Below are 23,152 nucleotides of genomic sequence, written 5' to 3' on the forward strand. Positions count from 1 at the left end.
TGCTTTGCTCATCTCGACGTATTGGCAATACGCTACCAGTTCGGGGGGGGGGGGGGGGGGTGGTCGCGCGCGGACTCAAATGTTTGTCAAATGTATGTGTGTGCTTTAATAGAAAGTAACAAATAAGTTTGAATACAAGGAATTACTTGTTTTTTGGAACAAATAGCATAAATGGAATAGTTTAGTTTTTTTCTCTCGTTGATATATATGGTATGCGTGTACGTCATGGAGTGATATTTATATATGATAGCAAATATTAGTAACATATAGTAAAGTAATTCGGTAGAGATCATTGGATAAACCTCTTTATCAAAGACTGTTTAAAATATCTTCAAGCGACTGTTCATCATTACTGAACCTGTCGAAACACCATTAGTGAGTTTGATTACGAAACGTGAAGACCGAGATAAGATAAAAGCCCGTATTTATGTAGCAATGATACTGAACAGCGATTCCAACCAAAAAGTATAGTCAAAGAAAGAGAAGAGTTCAGCCAGTCCTTATGGGTAAATTATGTCAATAAAAACTACAGCCTGTCATCGAAAGTGGGTCTGAGTTATGACTATGTCTTCCAGAAGGTATTAGGGAACGCTTAATAGGACTGATCGCCGGGGAAATGTTGGCATTGCAGTCACTTGACAAAGATGTATCGATATCAAGGTACCCCATCAACTCAGTATGGACCCTAATTGGTTCTTGTTCATGTAAAACTCTGTCAGATCTGACATCTTAATTGAGCGATGTTCGATTGGTTTGTGGTCACACCTTCGCGAGTATACCTGAATAAATGACGATGTTCGTCACTAACTCGATGAAGGTGGTGGTGGCCATGACACGTTAAGAGCCAACACTGACGTACCTTAATGATACTCTCATCACCTGTGTGTGTATGATTGTTATATACGTTATGCAGCTGTTTTAGTCGTGTTGCAATCTGCTGTATTGTCGATAGTCGTGGCGTGTAGTCGGAGGGGGTGAGGGGTGGGGTGAGGGGTCGGGGTGAGGTGAGGGGTGGGGTGGAAATCATGTTCGGGCAGTGTAGGGGGCAAAGCTCATGCAGGTGAGAATATAAACTAACGTTGAAGAGTTGCCTAAATGTGGCTGAATATATACAAGTTGAGGACAATAAAAATAAGTTACACAGATTTGAAGCTGTCGCAAAAAAAAAGCAAACCCGCTAGATTAAAAATAGGAAACAGGAGAACGAGGCCCTAGGATGATGACTTCACGGGAGGGGGGGGGTGGGTACCCGAGCTAAATCTTTACAGAACCCTCTCCAAACAGCCCTTAGATGGCCGGTCCCTTGATGTGGTTTGACTCACGAACCCCACCCGTCTTCCTAAACTATCGTGAGTGATGTACAATATTATACCTATCTCAATAAGTGTTGTATTAGAGATACACCAGCATGAATGGTTAATGATAGCGGTACCATCATGGGTTATCATAAAGGGAAGACCATGAAGGTAGTAGGTACGTGTAAACATTATTCCGATCATGTGTGAATATAACGGTTAGCCACAGTGACAAAAGTTAACGAACCGATAACAGAGTTACAGCAGCTCGTTGCGCATGCGTATAAAGTAAAATGCATTGTTGTTTGAAATCATTTCACAAGACACTATCTCAGCAGATGTGTACAGCGTTTCTTACTTTACATGAACAAAATAATTGCGGACATTGTTATTGCTATTGATATAGTTACCAGCTCATCGCACCATTAATATTCTTATTTGTATTTGATCAAAGGTGGTGGACGAGGATTGCATCAGAAAGGGAGGAGAGAGAGAGAGGGGGGGGGTGGCAGGGGCTGGTATATGAACTTTCAGTTTTTTGATCGAAGGTGGGGGAGGGGACACGTCCCTGATAATCGAATCAACGTTAATTAAACATTAAAAAGCAATGTTTATTACCATCTGCGTTTTGTCAGACACATTGTTCTCTATTTGTATCATTTGTTTTCTTTTAATTGTGCAGAGTGACGCAAACTAGGTGCTTTTAAGTCTTGTAGGCAGTTTTACCCAACCTATCGTATGTTTTAACCACATGAACATCGATTCTCAATAAATGCTCGTTCCGCTCAATTCAACATATGATATACACTTTCAATCATATGCATTTTTTCTTTATTATTTTCAGTATTCCACGTTTTGGCTACATACCTCATCGGCTGCACTTGTTATGATAAGGGATATCACTATTGCATAGTATCAAACATAAATAAAGAAAGATCATCTAATAGAGATTTTTGTAATCGTTGTCGTTGTTCGTTTGGCTTATCCACATAAACACCGTCCTGTATTAAGCATCGTTCAAAAAAAAGAAATTTGATTATTCAAGCTATTGAAATGCATTGTTGGGACGATTTTATTCTGGAGTAGTTTCGATAATTGACCACAATCTACGACCCGCCCCCCCCCAAAAAATGTTTATAAAACAAATAAAAGAAAAACTCAACCTAAACAGTTTGATGACATGAATCCAGTCATTTTGTTTTATCAGGATCCCTCTTATTCTTTATGATCTTATTCTTTTACTGGACTTCAACCATACGATTTGCATCACCGTATTCATAAGAAAATAAAATTGACATTATCAATTCCGTATCTTAATTCTGAAGTTTTGCAGTACTTCATCGATTGCTCTTCTTTGTACTTAACATTCCTCTAGTGTATAACAGCCAGGTGCCTGCATTCATATTAAGGACTAACGTTTTAAAAGCATTTTTCGCCAATTTTATCACATATATAATCTCCAAAAGGAGTTTATTGACAACTTGGACGGAATATTAAACAAATGATCACAAGTAATTTAATGTGATCTATACCTATACCCCAATTCAGACAAATGGAAATTAGATTATATCATTCTCTCTATTTCACAAAAAAAAACATTTTCAGAAATTCAGAATTGTCCTAGAATTAAGAGAAGAAAATCTCCAGCAACCAAGTTGATGTAAAGTAAATAATTCAAATATGAAACAGTACAGTAGTTGATGATGAACACAGCCATTCAGGTACTGGATTTTTTAAAGCTAAGTTTAAACGCAGAGGGGTCGATAGCCATGTTTGGTCTCGGGATTTAACATCAGCCCCCCCCCCTCTCCCACCCTTTCACATTGTACTATTCCTTCAATTTATTATGAGATGGAATACACTATTTTCTTCTCATATTTTCGCAGGCGCCCTCCACATTTTCTGTGACCCCCAAGTTGCCCCCGGCCCCCGGGATGCATCCCTCGTATGAGCCACTCTCATCAGGCCTATTTAAAGTATCTACTCTTAATTTCAAAGAGTGAGACTTCTATACCCAGGGAGATCACTCTGTTCAAGGCGTTAGTTTCGCTGTTATACCGGCGAGTGGCTTCACGCGGAAGAAGCTGTAAAGTAGAGGATATTTTCGCTTTATTGCTAAATTTGTTTTATGTCACTCCTCAAATCAATGATCATTATTGCATTGTAGTCCATCTCTTCAATACATCAACAATGGTGTTAGCAAATATCAATATAACTTTTTAATTGTTGGTATTGAAGAAGACCCCAAGCGTTGTTTGGAATATCTAATTCATTTTTGTAAACTTTGTACTCCGTTCGATACGATACGCCAACGGATTTAATTATCGTAACATTTTACATACCGGAGTACACGTGTATACTCCTCACTTTATATTAAATATAGATTAATATAGATAAGTATAGTTATTAATGTGAAAATACAACACAATGTTTTATACCCTTCCTTAAAAAGAAAAACAAAACAAGAGATAGCACAAAATAGGCTAAACCCCATCCAAGTGGAGGCTGGCGTTTGTTTTTCGACGCCTTGTTCCGCTATAGCATAAACCAACCGTGAAGATAATGGGCAGCCCTAGCGCGCCCGTTAAAAAAAAAAAAGTAACTTTTATCGTTTTGACTGTTCGGCGCATGCGCGACAGCTGTCATCGCTGCAACAGACGACCAATCAACTCCAAGAGAAATACGACGTCTGCGTCCATAAGTGGGCACGTCAACTAACCACCATTAAAGAGAGAAAAAAAAGAAGAAGAATATGATAGTAAATGGGGGTCTGTCGCGATAGACTGCAATGAATACAACGCTGGATAACAGACAATTATTCGTCAGCCAAACTTTCGATTATTTTTGTTTGTTTTGAACTAGCTCTCTCACGGTTTCGGTTTAAGGCTGATTTTGGGTACGAAAACTTTTTTGAAGGGGTTTACAACCAATTTAAGATGAACTGCTGTTGGTTTGACATGAGCATATCGCAGAACCATTGAACGTGCGGGGTTGGACTTTCAAGACCCAAACTTGGAGTCATTTTTAAATACGATTAACTATGAACGAATAAAACTGGTCCTTTCTAGACCATGCTGTGGAAAACCTTTGACGTAGCAACGAGACTTCTGTAAAACTTTGATAATTGTTTGGTAAAAATGGAACAAAAATAGTGTTTTTATTTCCACTAAAATTTCAAACTTCAAAGATAAATATAGTAAAAGTCTGTCCAGACTTATCCAGTGCTTATAGTTTACTTGAGCAAAAAAAAACTTGTAAAGTAAAGACAAAATGAAGGTTGGAACGCCTGAACCGTATGTGGTGTCTAGTGAGGCCCAGACCCTGCAGAAAGAATCAATTCTGAGAAGACCAGCCGAGAGCGAAGCAGAAATTACAACGGAACGAGAAGGGGAGAAACGAGATTTATCGTTCGGTATCGACAAAATATTACGCTTACCTTCTTCTAAAAAAGAGGACGATTTTACAAGTAAAGGAAAATATCATGAAATTGAACCAGACCACGCAGCTTTTGAGAAAGCGTACTATGAGAGCGCAGTGTCCAGGGGGTTGTTTGATCGGGCCGATATAGACTGCTACGGGAGTGTTATTCGTGTCCCTGCCCACAGACCCCTTCCCATGAGCCTACATCTACCCTCCATGTTTCCATGGATGGAGGGCAGACGTCTCCTACGGGATCGAGTCAACACAGGTGAGTCTAACAAAATGGTATTTTTTTCATGACTGCAAGAAATTCATCTGTTAATTCAAGAGCAAAACAATCGGTCTTTCTTAATTAGTTATCATATTTATTTATGAAAAGAAAAAGGTTAGAACTCTTCAAATTGGTTTACCACTGCAACCCCTTTGGTCGAGTTAAAGAGATGTAATGCTAATAGTAGATTGTTTCTAAAGAAGAATTCAAAATAAACTAAAAATAATGAAATATGTATGTCACCTTTAATACAGAATCTGAAGCCAACGAAATTGACTTCAATGAAAATAACAGATCGGTTGTTTACCGCTTATATTTGTTGTTGTGTAAACAACTATACCACTTCGCACTAGGACGAGCTAAAATGAGTAGCGGGGTGTGATTCCCACGGCGTATAAGTAAAGTATGCAATTTTCGTTGATTTGCAAATTGCCATTCAGCGACCAGTTTGTCCTACATATTACAAATGACATGACAGTATGTATTCAATGGCTTGACCTTTCAATGCATCATATTAAGATTAATCAAACTACTTCGATTTGGATAGCATTCGTATTAAGAAAATGTAAGATCTTTTGCTCCCCAATTTATTGAAGACACTTATGCCTAATGAGAAAGATATTACTTGCCTTAGTGAGTTAATTTTGAACCTTTTGTTGTTGGTGAGGACAATAAAATTAAATCACATCGCGAGTTAAAGGGATCCTTTATACTAACAAACTATATTAAATGAGTTTAGAACCAGCCTATAAAAAAAATAAAAAAATAATAACAAAAGGAAACCGTTCTTCCATAGAGTTATAACAGTTGGCACAACATTTGAGAGTTGCCAATAACAAGAATAACATACATATTTAACGAAGAAATATATATATATTTTATGATAAAGCTTGTCTGAATAAGAAATTTATATCCCCCCAAAATGCACTCTCCCACTCAAAAAACAAAATAAAACAAAAGCCCCAAAAATAAAAAATTCGAAGGAGTCTAGTCTGTTAAATATTAATATTAATTTTTAACGTTTTATTTGTATTGGCATTTATGCTTTCGTTAAAACACATGACGACTAACACTCGCTAGCTATTAGGTTGGACAATTAATTTATTCCCATTGTTTTGATTAAAAACTTATCTTTTTTCTTGTTAGCTACTTATATTGTTTTCATTCCCGTGTATTTCTCCCCCCCCCCCATCCTCCGCTCCACCCTCCACCCCTTCCCATGCGACCTTCGGTAATAAAACTTTTCTTCATTTATTTGAAATATTTGAAGACATGAAGTATTATGATAAAACAAAGTTATAAAACGTGCATGGTCGTTTCCATTCCAGTTAAGTGACTTACGAAAAACTCTCTGATCTGTTCTAATACATACCAAGGACCGGCTCTTAGTGTATATTATGTATGCACGGAAGGACGTATAAATTTAGGTTTGCCTGAAAGCATTTTAGTATGTTTATAAGGAAAACCACAAGTTAATTATCAACGATTAATTATGACACTGTAAGATGTTAATATTATAATAAATACAACTTATAAAATAGCCTTGGTTCAAATATTCCATAGATGCAATAATAAAAGGTGTGGTCGAAGTTTTTTCTTCTTCTGTGAGGCAATTTAAAAACTTACAGCGCTGTGTCCTTTCAATGATGCTGAAAATGAAATCGTGAGTGATGCGATAATTGTAAATTAGACAGAAATGTATTTTGCTTATAGCTTTGAATCCTCCGAAGTTTACATCAAGTATCTTGACACGTTTGAAATAAAACTGAATGTTTTATTAATTATTAATTAATGAATTATCTATGTCTCGTTAGAACCTTCTTATATTATATGCTTGCATTAATTTTATTTACCAATTTTCTTATTTAAAGAAAACCCTGTCTCTTTGACATAACTTTACAATAAATTACTTACATGTAATAGGCCCTACATGTATTTTTTTGGTTCGAAATTTTCGACTTTTCAACTATAACAAATATGAAAAAGAAGGAAAAGGTGTTGATAGTTTTTACATATTTACCAGGGATAATAAACTTAGAGACAATTAAAACAAATGAAAAAAAAAACAATGGTTCTATACAAGGAACTGTTTTGACATTTTCTACGTAAATGTGTGCACTCAGTATACAAGGGAGTTTTATTCTAATGATAAGGTTAGCCGGTCCAAATCATAGCATTTATGTAAATTACATCTTAGGTTTTATAATGACTTTCGGTAATTTATAGTCACATTAACAAGACAAGACCTAATTTGGCTCCAGACCTGAGAAATACTTGACACCTTCGGAGGTAATTTGCATAATGACTTGTAATAAACTAAATGTAAATTAAAAATAGATTAGGAAATTGACAACATAACGAGTCCATTTCATTGGCGGCTTTTTTCTTCTTCATTACTGTTAGACAATAGGAGACTGCATGGTGATGCAGTTTGTGTTCCTTTCTTTGTTGTGGGATTTTAGTATTATTGTTACACAGATGGCCATAATAATGTGGATGTAAAGAGTTTTAAAGAAACAAGGAAGAACCATTGCTGGAGAAAAGACAAACTATTAAGCTTGGATAAAGTTTACAAAATGTCTAATAGATTAATATGAAGGCAATCATCTAACCTATCAGCGTTTTTTCAAAGTTTTTGATACAAGTCTCTATTTTTTTCATTTAATAAACAACGCTTGCAACTTTGTTGTATACTTCTTTATGAAGGTTAACCGAACACCGCGAATTTATAGAGACATTTTGGTATTTCGTTTCTTAGCTTCTGAGATGAAAGAATACAAGTCATTACTTTTTTTCCATTTCTAAACGAAGCTGTAATACATTACTAACGGTCCTACATCACTTGTATAAAATAAACTGAAAAAGATCGTACAAATTGTGTTGTCATTCATAATCCTACAGGGACGATCTGCTCATACATGCATAACGAAATAACGGTAGGACTGATTTTATTTGTTGAAATACTGTTTTTCGATGAACGTGAAATAATTGTCAAACTTGTTCTTTTTTCTTTGGACAGCTTAAAGGCGTTAACAAGATCGAATTAATGTATTTTTATTATTTAAAACAAATAATTATCTTCAACATGCAAACATTTTTCTCATATGTATACACTATAAATAAGCCCACTTCTTGCATTAAACCTTTACCACATTTTACCCATTATTCTATATTTGGACTTATCTACATGTCAGTATATGGTGTCCGAAACTATAACAAAGTTTTAATGTTTTTAAATTCCACGGCTAACATTACTCTCCATAGTAATGTAATTCCCCCCCCCCCCCGAATTATACATTCTTTACCAGTTACTCATCGAGCTACCTGTTATATAAATATAATATATATATATATATATATATACACCTCTGTGAACTACAAAAACAAAGAACCTTTTTTTGACAATTTACAGCTCCTTTCCTATACTCGGTGGTATATAGGGACAATATATGACAAACGTTCGTGTAACGATAACACTAACACAAAAAAACGAACGAAGTAAATCAAACCGCGCGGTCAACTGCTGTCGATTTGTTCGAGACAGGTTTATATTCCTTTTAGAATACAATAAAAAAAAAAGGCAGTAATGATTTGTTTTCGCTCAGTCCTCCTCGATTGTTAAAAAACTGGAAGACCCTTAGAAAGGAGAGTTGATTGTATAACAACCAGAGATGGGTTAAAATTTCGCAGAACACAAAACTATAACCGAAAGTAAAGAGAAAAAAACCGGGTAAACAAACAGCGACTTGTACTTGAATAAACACGGCTATACTGGGGTGGAAAATGTCATGCCTTATGTCTTGACGCAAAGAAACTAGACATTTTGTGTTTTTGAAACTTGCTTTTTCAGAATGGATGGTGACCCCCCGGCATTTCAATACTAAGGTCTAGTCATGTCACAAAATTATGATACGAAAAAAAAAAAAAAAACTTAAGCAAAACTAGTAGGCTATTACAGAAGATTCCAAATTTATTTCGTAGACATTTACTATTTAATTTTTATTCTGTCTTGAATGAAAGAATAAAAATTAAAGCATTTTAATTAGGTGAATATCATGTGAAAACTGGCAATTAAAAAAAGATTCAACTGAAAAACGTGTACAGGTATATTGTATATGTATATATATAGCGGAATCAGGATTAATAATTGACATTCACAGAAGAGAGAAACGAGAAAATCTGACTACTTTCCTACTTTCAAAATAAAAATGGACAGCCTGGTAGATGTAGGTGTGAATGAACCAATCTAAGAGTAAGTGTCGTTCCAATGATATACAATTAAGTCTGATGTGCATATACAACTATATCTGTATATGTATTGAATACACGAAAGCCAAACTAAAAACACATTGTGAAAATAGAAGAAATAAAATGAGACGAAAAAAGAAAAATGAAAAGAAAATTGAATAAAGTAACGATTAAGGCAGTTTAATAAAGTGACTAAAAACAGGGATAAACAAATGACATCTATTAACAAAATAACAAGTCAGTGAACGACCTATTAAACTAAGGCAATACTAACATCAACAAACACGTCAATAAAACCTAAATAGAGTTTAAAAATATAATAAATCAGAAAGTGTCAAATGAAGTTGTAATACGGTCAGGGAGCTTCTTCTTGGTCCAAATATAGCATCTTCCTGTTATAAGTGACCGATCTTTCTTTACAAAAATGATCTGAATTAAATTGCAGATCATCTTTGTCTACATTATCCTGGGAGATAACTTTATCCACACAAAAATAGTGCCAGCTCGTGTTGACCTGTTTATATTAATATTCATAGAGACTCGGCTGCTGTGCAACCTCTTGTGTTTGTTTAACAAATCGGAGCAATATTGTCATAGAAATGAAGAAACAAAGGAGAGAGAAAACTCGTGCTACTAACTTGTATAAAAATAAACAGAACGTTTACATGGATGACAGGTTAAATAAATTGATTTGATTGGAAGACCAATCAATTTTAAGTCGAGTAAAACAATCTGCATTGAGGTACATGACTCGAAAGTGTTCGATTACTAAAGACTGCACAATGATTCCAATGTAGGTCTAGTTCAATCCACTTGAAGAAGATATGCTTCCTAAAAGCCAATGGACCGGTGGACTCGCGTTCTTCAACCAATCAATTCCATCGAAATATATATATATATATATATATATGATAGCAAATTTAATTATATCCTCAATTGATCCTCATTAATTACATCATAAGCAATGAACTATTGTCAATTAAATTGACTACGATCAATTAAAGACAAAAAGGTTAACACAAATTATAGAAAAACGAGAAATTCTCGCCCTCTGTAATAGTCACAGGTAATGTCAATGATAATACCTTGTGTTTCTGTCTTTAATAAGACGAAAAAATAAAAAATATTAGAAAAAAAAATATTTCTCTATATCCTCTCAATGTTATTTGTTCCATTCCTCTCACGAAATGGCACCAAAATCCGGGATAACTGTTATATCTCTTCAAATTTTTTTTTTAAGTGCTATAAAAAGTGCAACGTGTGGATGGAGGAAAACAATATCCTGCGATAAACCGATAGAGACCCGGGTAGTATACTTGAAAGTAAACCGCAGTCAAATTACGTGGGTTGGTAAAACGTTTTAGAAGTCTTTTTTATTGACAAGTCAGAGTGTTAAAGTTATCCAAACAGAAAAAATAGAAAACCATTCACTCAAACCGATGACTGAATGGGTCCTTCTGATGTGCCTGTCTAATAACCCTCTAATAGCGATGAGTCATATACTGCTGGCAGACACCGGGTATATAGACAATATAACTAGCGGGATATTGAAATATGAATAATCTTTCATAAACATAAAAATATGATTATTTCTGTAAAGTTACACAACCCCATGCATTTGTATTGGGAAAGAGGCCGATCAGGTATTTTGTAAAAGAGGGGATGGACCTATAGGGTCGTTAAGGGCGACTCTCATGTATATAGGGGGTGAGGAGGGCCCCTTACCCCAGATTTTTTGTTGTTTTACTACCCCTGAATGTTTTTTTTTTTTACATCGAACGGTGCATTCTGGGCGTATTTAGGTTCTCTTAACGCAAATTTGTACTAATTACTACTTTTAAACTTTATTGTGACGCTGAAGGGGAGCGGCAGGGAAGGTGGGGGTGGGGGGGGGGGTAGGCTGTACACCGCAACCCACTGGATCCGCGTTCACTCGGGATAAAAACAAAGGGTAGTTTATGTATCATAACAAATGGTTCTATACAATTATATTTATATATAGATATAAACTGCATACTTAGCATATAGGTAACACCTTATAATATGGTAACAACATATTTACCATGGATATGAAGATGTACATCATGTCACCGTTTTTCGTAAAATTAATAATTCCATAACTTCCTTAATCTTCGTGATTCGTCTTCATATTAGAATTAACGGAATGAGAATGAAAATCGCGAATTTTGGAAATGTCTGTATATTTCCGTCACTGTTGGAAATGAAGCTTATATCATGGACACGCGAACTCCTTTGTTACGACGGGTTTAATTTTAAAGGGATTTGGTATCGAAACGTATCGGACATTCACCTCAAATACATAGCAAGAAAAAAACAGCCCAACAAACTATGACGTTACTTTTTTGTTAGGCTCATGCGTGGTAAATCACGTGATTGGATCATGAGCATGGGGTTATATATGGTTGCTACATTTAAACCCAATATTTTGGAAGACAATTTACCTGAGGCTCTTTCTCGAAAAACGTTAACTATTCATTCATAATTTCATTTTTCAAATGGAAAGTTTCTGAAAGAGAAAGGGGTAGAAACATGGCTCTCTTACAAAGTAAGACTGACATATACTGAATGTTCTCCCGTTTTCCTGAACAGGGTCATCAGCGTACCATTCCTTACATAGACAATGGTTCTGCATAACTGAGGCTACTTTATGATTATCTATGAACGGACGATGCAAGTATACAAAACGAAAATTGTTGAAGTAAATGTTAACCATATTGTTCGTGTGTAGAACAAAACCAATAGAAAAATGGGTGAACATTCCACCCAAGGTATAGTAGAATCGTTATCATGACTCGCATAGTGAGCTGAAGATGCAACGAGAAATGAAATTGTAGGTTTGGAGTTTGAGGTAACATGAATATAAGAATAGAGCCTTTGGGAGGTGTAGAGGGTTGTCTTGTTGTGTCCAATAGGCTAAATAGGTTAATATTGTGTTCATCTTTAAACTCGTATCCACCGAAAAATAACAATCATGCACGTTGTATTTAATATATGTACACTTACAATAGATAGACAGTTACTTGTGTATCTACAATGCAATATGCACACATACCTACATGCATTGTATACATACATAAATACATTTACTAGTTTAATACATTTTCAAAATATTTATTCATTTTATGAAGTGAAAAAATCAAATCAAAATTTTTACAATTTTAGTATATATTTTAAATTGCCAAGAGAGACGATTCAAGGAAGTGTGAAATTGAATTTGGAGTTAAAAAATATAGAATCATGAAAACCACTTCTAGCAATCAGATTTATTGTTTAGATTTCATAACCGTCTGTTCGAAATCAAAGTATACCATCCTGCTGTTTGAAATTTTGTAATCCCCAAAAGTTCCCCTAAAGAACCCTCTTAAATCATCGTTCTTTCTTCATTCAACGCCAGTCTATTTAATTTGTGATTAGGGACTGCCACTTTCCGTCAAAATTCGTTTCTAGTTTTTCCCCATTATCCTATGAAATTTATTTATCTTCATATTGTCATCGAGTTTTATTGGGATCTTACTCCACGGTTCAAGCCCGTGTACAGATATACATTGAACTGTGCGCCATCTGGATAAGCTATCTTGCGTCGTACAATTTTTGTCCCCAAGGGCCTACGATGAAAACCTGCCACGTGCCGTGATCGCCAATGTATACAGCTAACTTCCCCGTAGCCTCTGGTTATTACGATATCTCTATTGTCAGTCTAACGTGTTGAACTTCGTTGTAAGCAATTAGGAATTTGTTAACTGAAATGGGAGATGAGGCTTAACAAGTCGGGATTACTTTTTATTGAGAGTAGGAAATAACAATCAGATCATAGGCTTTTCATTAAAAAAAAAAAAAATCCTTACACATGGAATATAATATTCATAGGTTTAACGCACGAGTTCCGTAGCGAATGTGTTGTTGTCTTATTGTCGATTTACTATTATTATATTTGATTTTTTTTTTCGTGTCGTGGAATAGGGTTGCCCCCGAGGGCTATGTGCTCTATATTACTACTCATAACGAAGTATCATTACTGCTTCCTGTCTGCATATCGGTTGTGTCTAAACACAAGCCCATCTGTTTGCTGTCAGAAACCGCTGGATGACGGAACGGTAGAACTCGTTTCCTTGTTTTTCTGTTAAATAAGGCTGATGGCTCCTTTTCATGTAAAATGAACGCATTAACGTTGAAAGCAAAAAAATGTAAAAAGATTAATTCTCCGCCAGGCTATGACATTTTATTATATTAAAAAGCGCATGGTGTAAATATAGGTCTATATAGCCAAATAGAGTTTTGGTCTGTGCAACTTCCAAGAAAACCCGTAAGCAATAAAGAATGCAGGAGCCTTTATTTTCGTGGTGCCGCCATGTTGAAGCAATTCCTGTTCTTCAATCATGAAAGTGAGCCCCAAGTTGAGCCCCAAGTATCTACCACCAACCCTTCACCCCTTAATAAAATGAATAAATCAAAGTAAAAATGAAACCACTATAAACTAAAATGATCACTACTCATTGCGTCGAAGTTAGATGGTTTGTATATATTTCTCAGCTAAGAATTCAACTTAAAATATGACATGCATTGAAATGCCAATATACGTTGCTGTTGCTGTAATAACGAAAACTTCTGTGCTGATATTATCAAATTGTTAGTTGCACGGTTGAATTGACAAATATTCTCAAATGGATAGGCCTATTAGCTTTCTATGGGCGCAATCCTGCATAAACCGGCATGTTCAGGAAGGTAAAAATTACCGAATTAGGCGGTTAAATGCCACACAAATATATGCTTAACGTCGTCAGGTCAAAAACTGTTGCACAAGAATTTTAAATATTTGCGGATAAAATGTTGGACTTTTCTTAGCAATTCCATATATGTATATTATGACGTAGGCTGTACGTGGAACTAACCAATTTTAACGTATTTCCGTGTCAAGTTTGCGTAATCTTGCAGTATGAGAAACGACTTAAATTTATCATCCAATAACGAACCCTTTCTATGCACTTTTTGTGCCATGAGTTCCTGTTAAACCTAACGGAATTTTGATTTCTTTCATGATCCATTGAACAAAAAAGTTTGCGAAAGAATCATAAAAATAGCACTCCATTATACAGTTGTCAATTGCCAGAAAGCCAAAATATATTTGGTCGTCATAATTATGATGACACGCGCGCGAGAGTATTTCACGCGCGAGGCAGTGTACGCCTTACATATGTTATAATCTTCAAAAGTAATGGATGTTTTCATTGAAGATTACAACTGACGTACTTTTATCCATAGGATATGTTGTTATAGGTATTGGCATGTTGCGGTGCAAAATAAGAATCAAACGTTTGTGAATGTGTTCTTGTAAAGTTTGAATACAAAAAGCCTCTAGCAAAGTTCATTACTTTCATTATTAGTTAACCACTCAAATAACCTTTCATATATTCGTGTAATGTGTCCAGTAATTGGTACTCTTCTATAGCTAGGTCGCCTGTAATCGTATAGGTGCACCATCGTAATTTTGTACTCGCACTGATACCCGGGGCATTTTGGAGTCCAGCATAGCTAGGCGTACTATGGTATACAAAATGAAGTATTAGTACACGGGCTTGGAGCTTCGTCCCTGTATACTCGTACTCATGCCAATGAAAATTCTACTAGTGTATACTTCTACTTATGCTGTTGAAATAGTTTGTAACAGTCTGTGAAGAAAGATGTGGAATTTGGTTTAAATTTTGATATATGAAGAAAAAAAAACAAGGAATCCAGAAAAGAAAATTTTGTCTTAGATTGGAATCCTTAAATATTTAATGATTAAGTAACCTTTCATTACTACTTAATCATCAAGAGCCCCGTATTGTGAAAAATTGTATTCTGACAATCAGTTGCACTTGGTAAAGATTCGATAACATGGCCAAAAACAAGGCAATCGAACGTTAAGAATTGATTTAAAGCAACGGTGGGCAAAGAACAGCCAGCGGCCCGTATGCTAAATGTTCCTATATGGCCTGCACACGATACCTTATAGTATTTATGTACCTGTGATATTATATTTCAACATGCGATCGTTCATATCCCTAATAATGGAATATTTTCTCTTTTGTTAAAATGGGATAGGTGTACCATATATCTTTAAGTATACTGTGGCCCGCGAATTGGGTAAAAATGTTACTGTGACCGGTAAGATCGATTTCGTGTCCACCCGTGACATTAAGAAACCATATCGATCTATTCATTACAAGCTGCTCAGTGAAACAATGTATGCACGGAATAATTCAGCTCAAACGTCACGGTACACGAGGCATACAGATAGGGGTGGATCAGGGGTGTGGCTTGGTTAGGTGGAGGTAATAACTTAAAACAAATTTTGATCAGTTAAAAAAAAAATACTCTCGGCAATCTCGAAGCAAAGTCTGTGCGCGAATAACAACAAAGCGTTTAGAGAACTGAGAGTTATGGACGCATCTCCGCCCTATACCCAACCCAGCCCCCCCCCCCCCACTACCCTGCTCCTACTCCACTCACACGTACAGACACAGACCTCGTCCTTATACTAGTTACTCTAACTTCAAGTAAAATTACACCAAAACCTTTAAAAACAAAGGAATAGTGTATCATGGGTCTAGATGCACTTTCAGCTAAATGGATGTTGGCTTTTATTTTCAAGTGTTAGATATTAAAAAGGTCATAGACTTAGAGTTTTGGAAACACAGTTAACATTTATAACTGATCATCCTCTTTAAAACAATCCAATTTCAAGTTATGATAGAATTATGACATTATTGTCAAACTTGTTGTAGTGTAATGGTTTCGTCATGCATGTTTAGGTTTAAAACTCAAACGTGAAAACCTGATATATATAAGCATGTAAAAGGAAACTGCTTCATTTCGTTACTATTTCTAATTAGTGGAAGAAGATAAAAACAAAACGCATAACGCCATAATCATGTAGGTAATTAGCTACATTAATCAAGGTTCCTTTTAAAAAAAATCAGAAAAAGTGGAAACAATTGCAAGTTGCGTTTATCAGTGATTAATACTATTAATATGAAAACGTGTCCCGGTAACGAAAGTTTCGAGCTCAATTAAACTTTAAGAATAACTCGCTCTTTTTAAACTCATTTGATGGAGAAAGAAAAAAAAAACTAGCAAGGCGTCTTATTTTGATGAATTACAAGTTTTTATCAAGCAGACCTCGATTTGGTTTAATTGTTTACGAAACCAAAAAATTGACGCTTTCATTGAAAATGAGCCTGATAGCCCATTTAATATGACGTCTGACGAAACAATTAAAATACTACTATACGAGTGTAAACAAAACGCAATGGTTTAATGAATGCAAATGGTGACGTGAAAAGGGAAACGGGGAAGTGACAAAGTGACGTCATAAACAAGAAGAGCAGTTATGGTACCTTTATATAGCAATACGTCATTTTTGAAATATATCAACGGGGGCAGAATGATGTCGAAAAAAACAAAGTCTAGCTCATAACAATATTCATGTGAGGCCTTTACGGTTATAATTAACATATATCATACAAAATAAACATCTTAGTGACTATTTGTTACGTCTTTCCTCATTAAGGTTGTCCTAAGGAAAAAGGGAAACTTGATAACAAATACTGTGACATTTATAATTTCAAATTTTTACAGATATCAACTTCGACACACTCTGTTATTGCCAACTTGATCTCTATACTGCATTGTTTACGTGTCGGATATTAAAGCTACCGTAGACTTGTTGAGTGTTATTCAGTGTGTATATGTCGTCGATCCCAGTTGCATCCCTGTGCCTAAGGGTACTATCCAGGGGCAGTGGTGATGGGTATTGCGGAGGGAAGTGGGTAGGGTGGGGTACGGCCCTTCCCTAGGTTTGTGAAAAGTCCCAAAAGTGCCCCTTTTCATAAATTTTAAGAACCCATTGTTGTGAATGATAGGCGGATAGTTTTCACCCTTTTTCCATGGCTGTCTTAAATAAGTGAACTTTTGATATTTAAAACGTGACCTTTTGTTGATTAATGTAGAAATTCGCATAAAGAAATCGATCATTTGATGAAAAATTAGCATTAAAAAAACAAGTCCGTTTTGACCGGTTGGAAAACATTCAAATGCTGGAATTTGTTGAACAGAATACACAGAGGGTCCATTTTGTCGGAAAGTTTTGTGATGATTTTGCGATTCATTACCTCAAAAATCAAAGTCACATGTTCCACTGACAGTCAAAGTTGGTATTTGTGTATTGGCGTGTGTAGGGGCTAGGGGGTGGGTTGGGGGTCCAAAGAAATCATGTACGTGTACCTATGTACACACAAGTCATTCAAGCATATACTGGTGACCGCTTTTGACTTGTATGTATTATACTTACATTGCGTAAGTTACCCGGTAGTGTATTTCGCTCGTCGTTGTTGCTGCCTATACTCCTTTAACATCTTAACGTTGATTTATTTCTCTCCCTCTGTCATTTCGAGGGTCGGTGGAGCAAAGAAGTTGTCTAACAACGACGAATTTTATAGGGGTATACATAGTTGAATCAACTGTTTTAAAACTAGGTCGGGTACAGGGTCAGGTTGTTCTTATGATGAGCCTGCATGCATTCAACAACACGGAAGCTTTTGATATTAACATGCATGTGTTGCCTACCAAGGACGCATTTGCATTGAACTTGCCACAATTAGATCACACTCGATCATTAAAGGAAATCTAAGGTTCATGGGGGGAAAAAACAGTTACTTGTTGCCTCATCATACATTCAAGTTTACACACAACCTACCAATCCCTAACTGTACAACGTATGTTGGTATTAATTATTATTGTTTAGTAAATAACCACGACGATGTACTTTCTTCGCCCAAATTTAAAAAAAAATCTTTCGTTTGTCAAGATTGAATGTATAATGAGTCTTTTATTCATGATGGTTATCAAAGTCTCGCCATAAACAACGAAATAATTGTAAAACACGTGGTCTCGAGAAGGGAAAAGGGGTACCAGATCTCATAGCATAACAAGAATTCAGCTATGTTTGGTGCGTGTCAAAGGTCATTGGTGGTCATTAACGGTCAATATTTCAAAGTCGTCTTTAAAACCATATCATAGGAATTCTATCACGAACAAAGTTTGTTATGTCAAAGATACGTTGCTATGTATTAGTTGTGAGAAGTGTGCATAAGGTGGGGGAACCTCAGGGTCAATAGAGGTCAAAGTATGGATTACTAAATAAAATGCAAATAGGGCAAATGTGTCAGATTCTACTTTATAAATGTATTCAAGAATATTGTATGTTGGAGGGGGGGGGGTTTGGGGGTGGGGATTAACAGTAGTCGGACAAAGTCATTTTTTACCCATTAACCATTGAAATGAGATTTATTCTCACCACCAGAGACCCGCAGTAAGTTAGTATATATCATTCAGTAAACTAATAAGAAGTTATCAATTCTGCCGATCAGTGACAACCACCTGTCAATCTGTCAAAACAGCTGCTTAAGCCGAGAGTTGTTAACTCCCTGCTTAAACTAAAGGGATATGACTTTTAATACTGTTGCAATACAGTGGCAAAGTGGCAATCATGTGTTTCCCTTTAGACATTTATTTAGTACTTTAAAAAGCAATATCATTTTTCCATATTGCTTTGTCAAGTTAGGGAGGAGTTCAAACTAATATATCAACGACAATAACATATAACTATAGGGAACACTCTCTTAAAATGTTAGACTGAAGAATTCAGTCTTCTTTGAGACTGAAATTTTTTTCAGTGTTATACACTGAGTTTAGACTGAGAAACACTCTACTTAGACTGTATTATCAGTTACACCGTTCAGTCGCTGTTTTGGACTGACTTTATTAACCAATCAGCTAATCACATGTGGCATGTCATCTTACCATTTTCAGTCTCTGTATTCCACTGAAAAATGTATCCAATCAAAGAACAGAAATGCGCCTACGTCATCCGAAAACTTGCAAATACGCCGCACAAAAATAAGTGTGACGACGAGCGCTACAACTTGTGTACATATATACTACTATATTCTTCGCTTAGCCAGGTACTCGCTGTACTGTACGTACGCACGCCGTACACACAGCTAGGCATGAACGAGACAGACGACCGTATGTCTAAGCTAGAGTAAAGGTTATAAATTAGCAATGGCTGAGTCTTTAAGAACTTTTCTTACAAATAAAGGTTTCCACGAAGAAGTGATAACAGTGTTCGAGGGTATGTATGTATGTTTTTTGTTGTTTTCCAATTAATACAGAATAAAAGCTTGGCAGTTCGTAACGTTAGTTATTCTAGGCTTGTGCGCGAGGTAGGCCTAGCTAGGCTGTACTATAGCAAATAGGGCCTAGGCTGTTGTTATAATTGGTGGGGCCTATTAACACGATCGTCGGGCGAATAAGCACGCCGGTCCTGCATATGTACCCGATCGTCGGGCAAATCAGCCCGCCTGCCCTGCGTATGTACCCGATCGTCGGGCAAATCAGCCCGCCTGACCTGCATATACATCCCGATCGTCGGGCGAATAAGCACGCTTGTCCTGCAGTATGTACTCGATCGTCCCAAAATGAATCTAGGCTAGGCTAGGTTAACCTCATAACAAATACTTGGACATAATAATGCTCAAGAAATTGCAAAACACAGTACTATTATGCATAGATTGTAAGCACCCTTAATTATTTGAAAAATGTAGTGACTGCTACAGCCGTTACAGCATGAAGCTATCACGGTACCAGATCGTTGGGCAAATTAGCCCGCCTGTCCTGCATATGAACCCAATCGTCGGGCGAATAAGCACGCTTGTCAGGACTGCAATATGTACTCGATCGTCCCAAATGAATCTAGGCTAGGTTAACCTCATAACAAATACTTGAACATAATAATGCTCAAGAAATTGCAAAACACAGTACTATTATGCATAGATTGTAAGCACCCTTAATTATTTGAAAAAATGTAGTGACTTCTACAGCCATTACAGCATGAAGCTAACACGATTCTGTTAAACCATTACCATTGTATTTAAATCATGTGGAAACTGGAAAAGAATTGGTATGCTTTTGTTATTTTATTAAACATATAGTGGGCCATCAGTCTTTATTATAAGATTTTACAGTAATATTACCATTCACTAATGTTATGAAATCAGTTTCTTTTACAAGCAGATAGACATATTAGTGAAATCAGTAGGCTAAAATGTAAATCATATTCCTTGTTCACTGGTTTTCTATGCTGATGTAATGGAATCAGGAGATGTCATGAACAATTTATCCTTAAAAAGAGAAATTTCTGAAAACAACTAACAACAAACCTTGCTTGGTAACCATGTACCTGCCAAAATCAACATGATAACCCATAAATGTTAGGTTGAATTTGAATCCACCTTCACATAACACATCTCACCCGCCATGGATGACATATTGCTGCCTATCGTGAATTGATATATCTCCTTTGTACAATGCCAATCATGTTCTTGTTTCTCCATTCTCTCCTAAATATTATTCTAGTCTAGTCTCTCTACCTCTCAACATATCTTTTTTTAAGAATGTTTTGATTTATACCATATTGCTTGTCCTTTATCACATTTATTTTTATCTTCACCAAACAGGAGGGCACAGATATTGAGAGTGCAGCACAGGGCAGACAAGGACAATATTGACAGCCTTTCATCCTATCTCTCGGACCAGAATTGAACCCCAAACAATTCTTCATTGTGGCAGATAAACTGGCCATTCCAGCTGGGACAGAGGCGTAGAACATACATTTAACATAGACTATGCTCCCCCTCTACAACACTAGTTTTGTGAGTTCCATGCTTCCATGGTGTATGGAATTTTGCAACCAACAGAAGTGAAGTCTCTCGTCCGTATCCATGCCACATCTATAAGGGCAGCCAGCATGGAGTTACTTCAAGGAGTGAATGTTACTTTTTTATTGCTCTGTAGTCCGGAACCACGTGTGTCAGCATGGAGTAGCTTTAAAAGGGTGTGAAGACTCGCGCAAAAAGAACGTCTAATGCCGGTAATCTGACCTAGTTTCGAATGAGGTGTAACAGAAGTGTTACACACTGCCATCGATCCCAGAAAATACAAACACAGCTTGCTACCGTCGGTAATTAGACACCAGTGTACAGTCAGTACATACAGCTACGGTCAATACCCACATTACAGTGTATAAACGATACAGCGATGAACATCTCAGGTCCAGCTAAAGATATCAAGGTATCACGTTTCATTACTGTCTGTCTTTTTTAGCGACACGAACAAACATCACTTGCAAGCAACAGAAAGTTAACTTTTTCAGATGGCTGCATGCTGTTTGGGACAAATCTTCAATGCCTTTAAGGAGTAACTAACACATACCCTAAAACGTTAAATTGATTACCCGGAGTTTACAAACAGTTTTATATGAATAGGGAGGGCTCCAGAAATAAATATTTAATTGATTTTTGGTTTTTAAAAATGTTTTTTAATGATACTGATCTAATTATGAATGTAATTAAACAAACACCTAGTTGCCAAAAAAACTTTGTTGTATGATTTTTCGAGCATGTTATTTTAATGTTTACTTTAATGTTCCTACATTTCACTGCACTCACTATGTTGAAGGTTTATTTAATTAAGCAATTAATTAAGCTAATATTATTTATTGTGCACAATATTCCATAATTTGTTCCATGAAAAGCAAGTAACCTGATTATTATAAAGTCAGTAACTGTAGAAAATTCCATTTGAGAATATCCTTTCCTCATTATTCCCCCCCCCCATTTTTTTTTAAATTTTAGTGATGTAATGAGTCAAAACTGTTTTCAATTTTTTAGTCGACTCTCGAGTGAAATTTCTTTTTCAGCTAGAGGCCGACATACATTAAAGGATTCACGTGAGATAATTTATAAAACTTTAAAATTTGATTGAAATCCCGATCGAAATCACTATATATGATTACTATCAGAAAGTTAAGAAATAATTGAGGGTTGTATAATAGTCACATGTACTGTTTTTGCATACAAATTTGCTTTATATGAATGCCATATCATGAAATCGTGAATGCAGTATATAATAGTTCATGTTTATCTAATAGCCATTATGAAGTTTGTGCCATTCTGTCAACTGCTTGCTTGTAACATTTTGTTTTGTGTGTGCTGGATAATGACTTTCAGCAATCGCCAATCTATATCATTGAAACACAAAGTATTAAATGTTCACCGCACTGATATATAGTTTGACCATTCCTAATATTTTATAAATAACCTGCTGAAAATTTGTCATATGTTCTCCCCATTTTGAAATCATTCTAAGAAAATTGTTGCTACTATACATTAATGATTCACAACTGGAAAAAAGGCAATGTACCAGATCCATTGTACTATCGTCGTGTTTCCATCATATCCCTTTTGTAAAGGCAGGATCGTATAGTATATCCTTTACAGTGGAACATTTAAAGTTCAGTGAGATCGGGAGATGGGATCAGCTGGGTATATAACCACTCAATTTACAGCTGTGTTGTCAATGAATTCCAGGGTATTACCACCTGGTGGTGACATACTAAGAATTTAAAGTGCTTTCTGTTACAGTGGTGTTGCCAGACATTTGAATCTTGGTTGGTGATATGTCTATTTGTGAATTCCTTCTCGGGGGAGGGGTTCCCCAGGCCACCCATTGGCGACACCACTGATCTGTTCTCAGCTCACCTAATCCTTTCCAAAAAAATTAAAGAACATTTTAGATCCAGGCCCAATTCAAGCAGAAATTTGACAGATTAATATTGAACTGAAAATATGTCACTGTTATGTAAAGTATCTTTATAATTTGAACGTTTGTTGCAAAGATAACATGTTTTGTTGAACATCCCTCAGAATATTGTAGTTTTGATTTCTGTTTTTTTTTAATATATTAAAAATTATATAAGAATATATAAGTGGGTTAGTAGGAATAAAATTACTGTTCGGTG

At 35.9% G+C, this 23,152-nt stretch overlaps 1 protein-coding gene and 1 long non-coding RNA gene across 2 annotated transcripts in view; one reads left to right on the plus strand and one right to left on the minus strand.

Moving 5' to 3' along the window:
• Nucleotides 1–3,452: 3,452 nt before the first annotated feature.
• LOC139968159 (uncharacterized) overlaps nucleotides 3,453–23,152 on the minus strand; it is a 63,212-nt gene continuing 43,512 nt past the window's right edge. Inside the window, exon 9 of the mRNA XM_071972556.1 lies at nucleotides 3,453–4,009. Within this exon, the coding sequence (XP_071828657.1) occupies nucleotides 3,831–4,009 (179 nt within the window). The 3' untranslated portion in view covers nucleotides 3,453–3,830. The remainder of the gene's footprint in view (nucleotides 4,010–23,152) is intronic.
• On the plus strand, nucleotides 18,905–23,047 carry LOC139967560 (uncharacterized). The gene is made up of 2 exons (XR_011793040.1): nucleotides 18,905–19,426; nucleotides 20,811–23,047. It is a non-coding gene; the product is annotated as an uncharacterized lncRNA (long non-coding RNA).

The sequence above is a fragment of the Apostichopus japonicus genome, chromosome 5 (assembly GCF_037975245.1).
Source record: "Apostichopus japonicus isolate 1M-3 chromosome 5, ASM3797524v1, whole genome shotgun sequence".
NCBI classification, from domain to species: Eukaryota; Metazoa; Echinodermata; class Holothuroidea; order Aspidochirotida; family Stichopodidae; genus Apostichopus; species Apostichopus japonicus.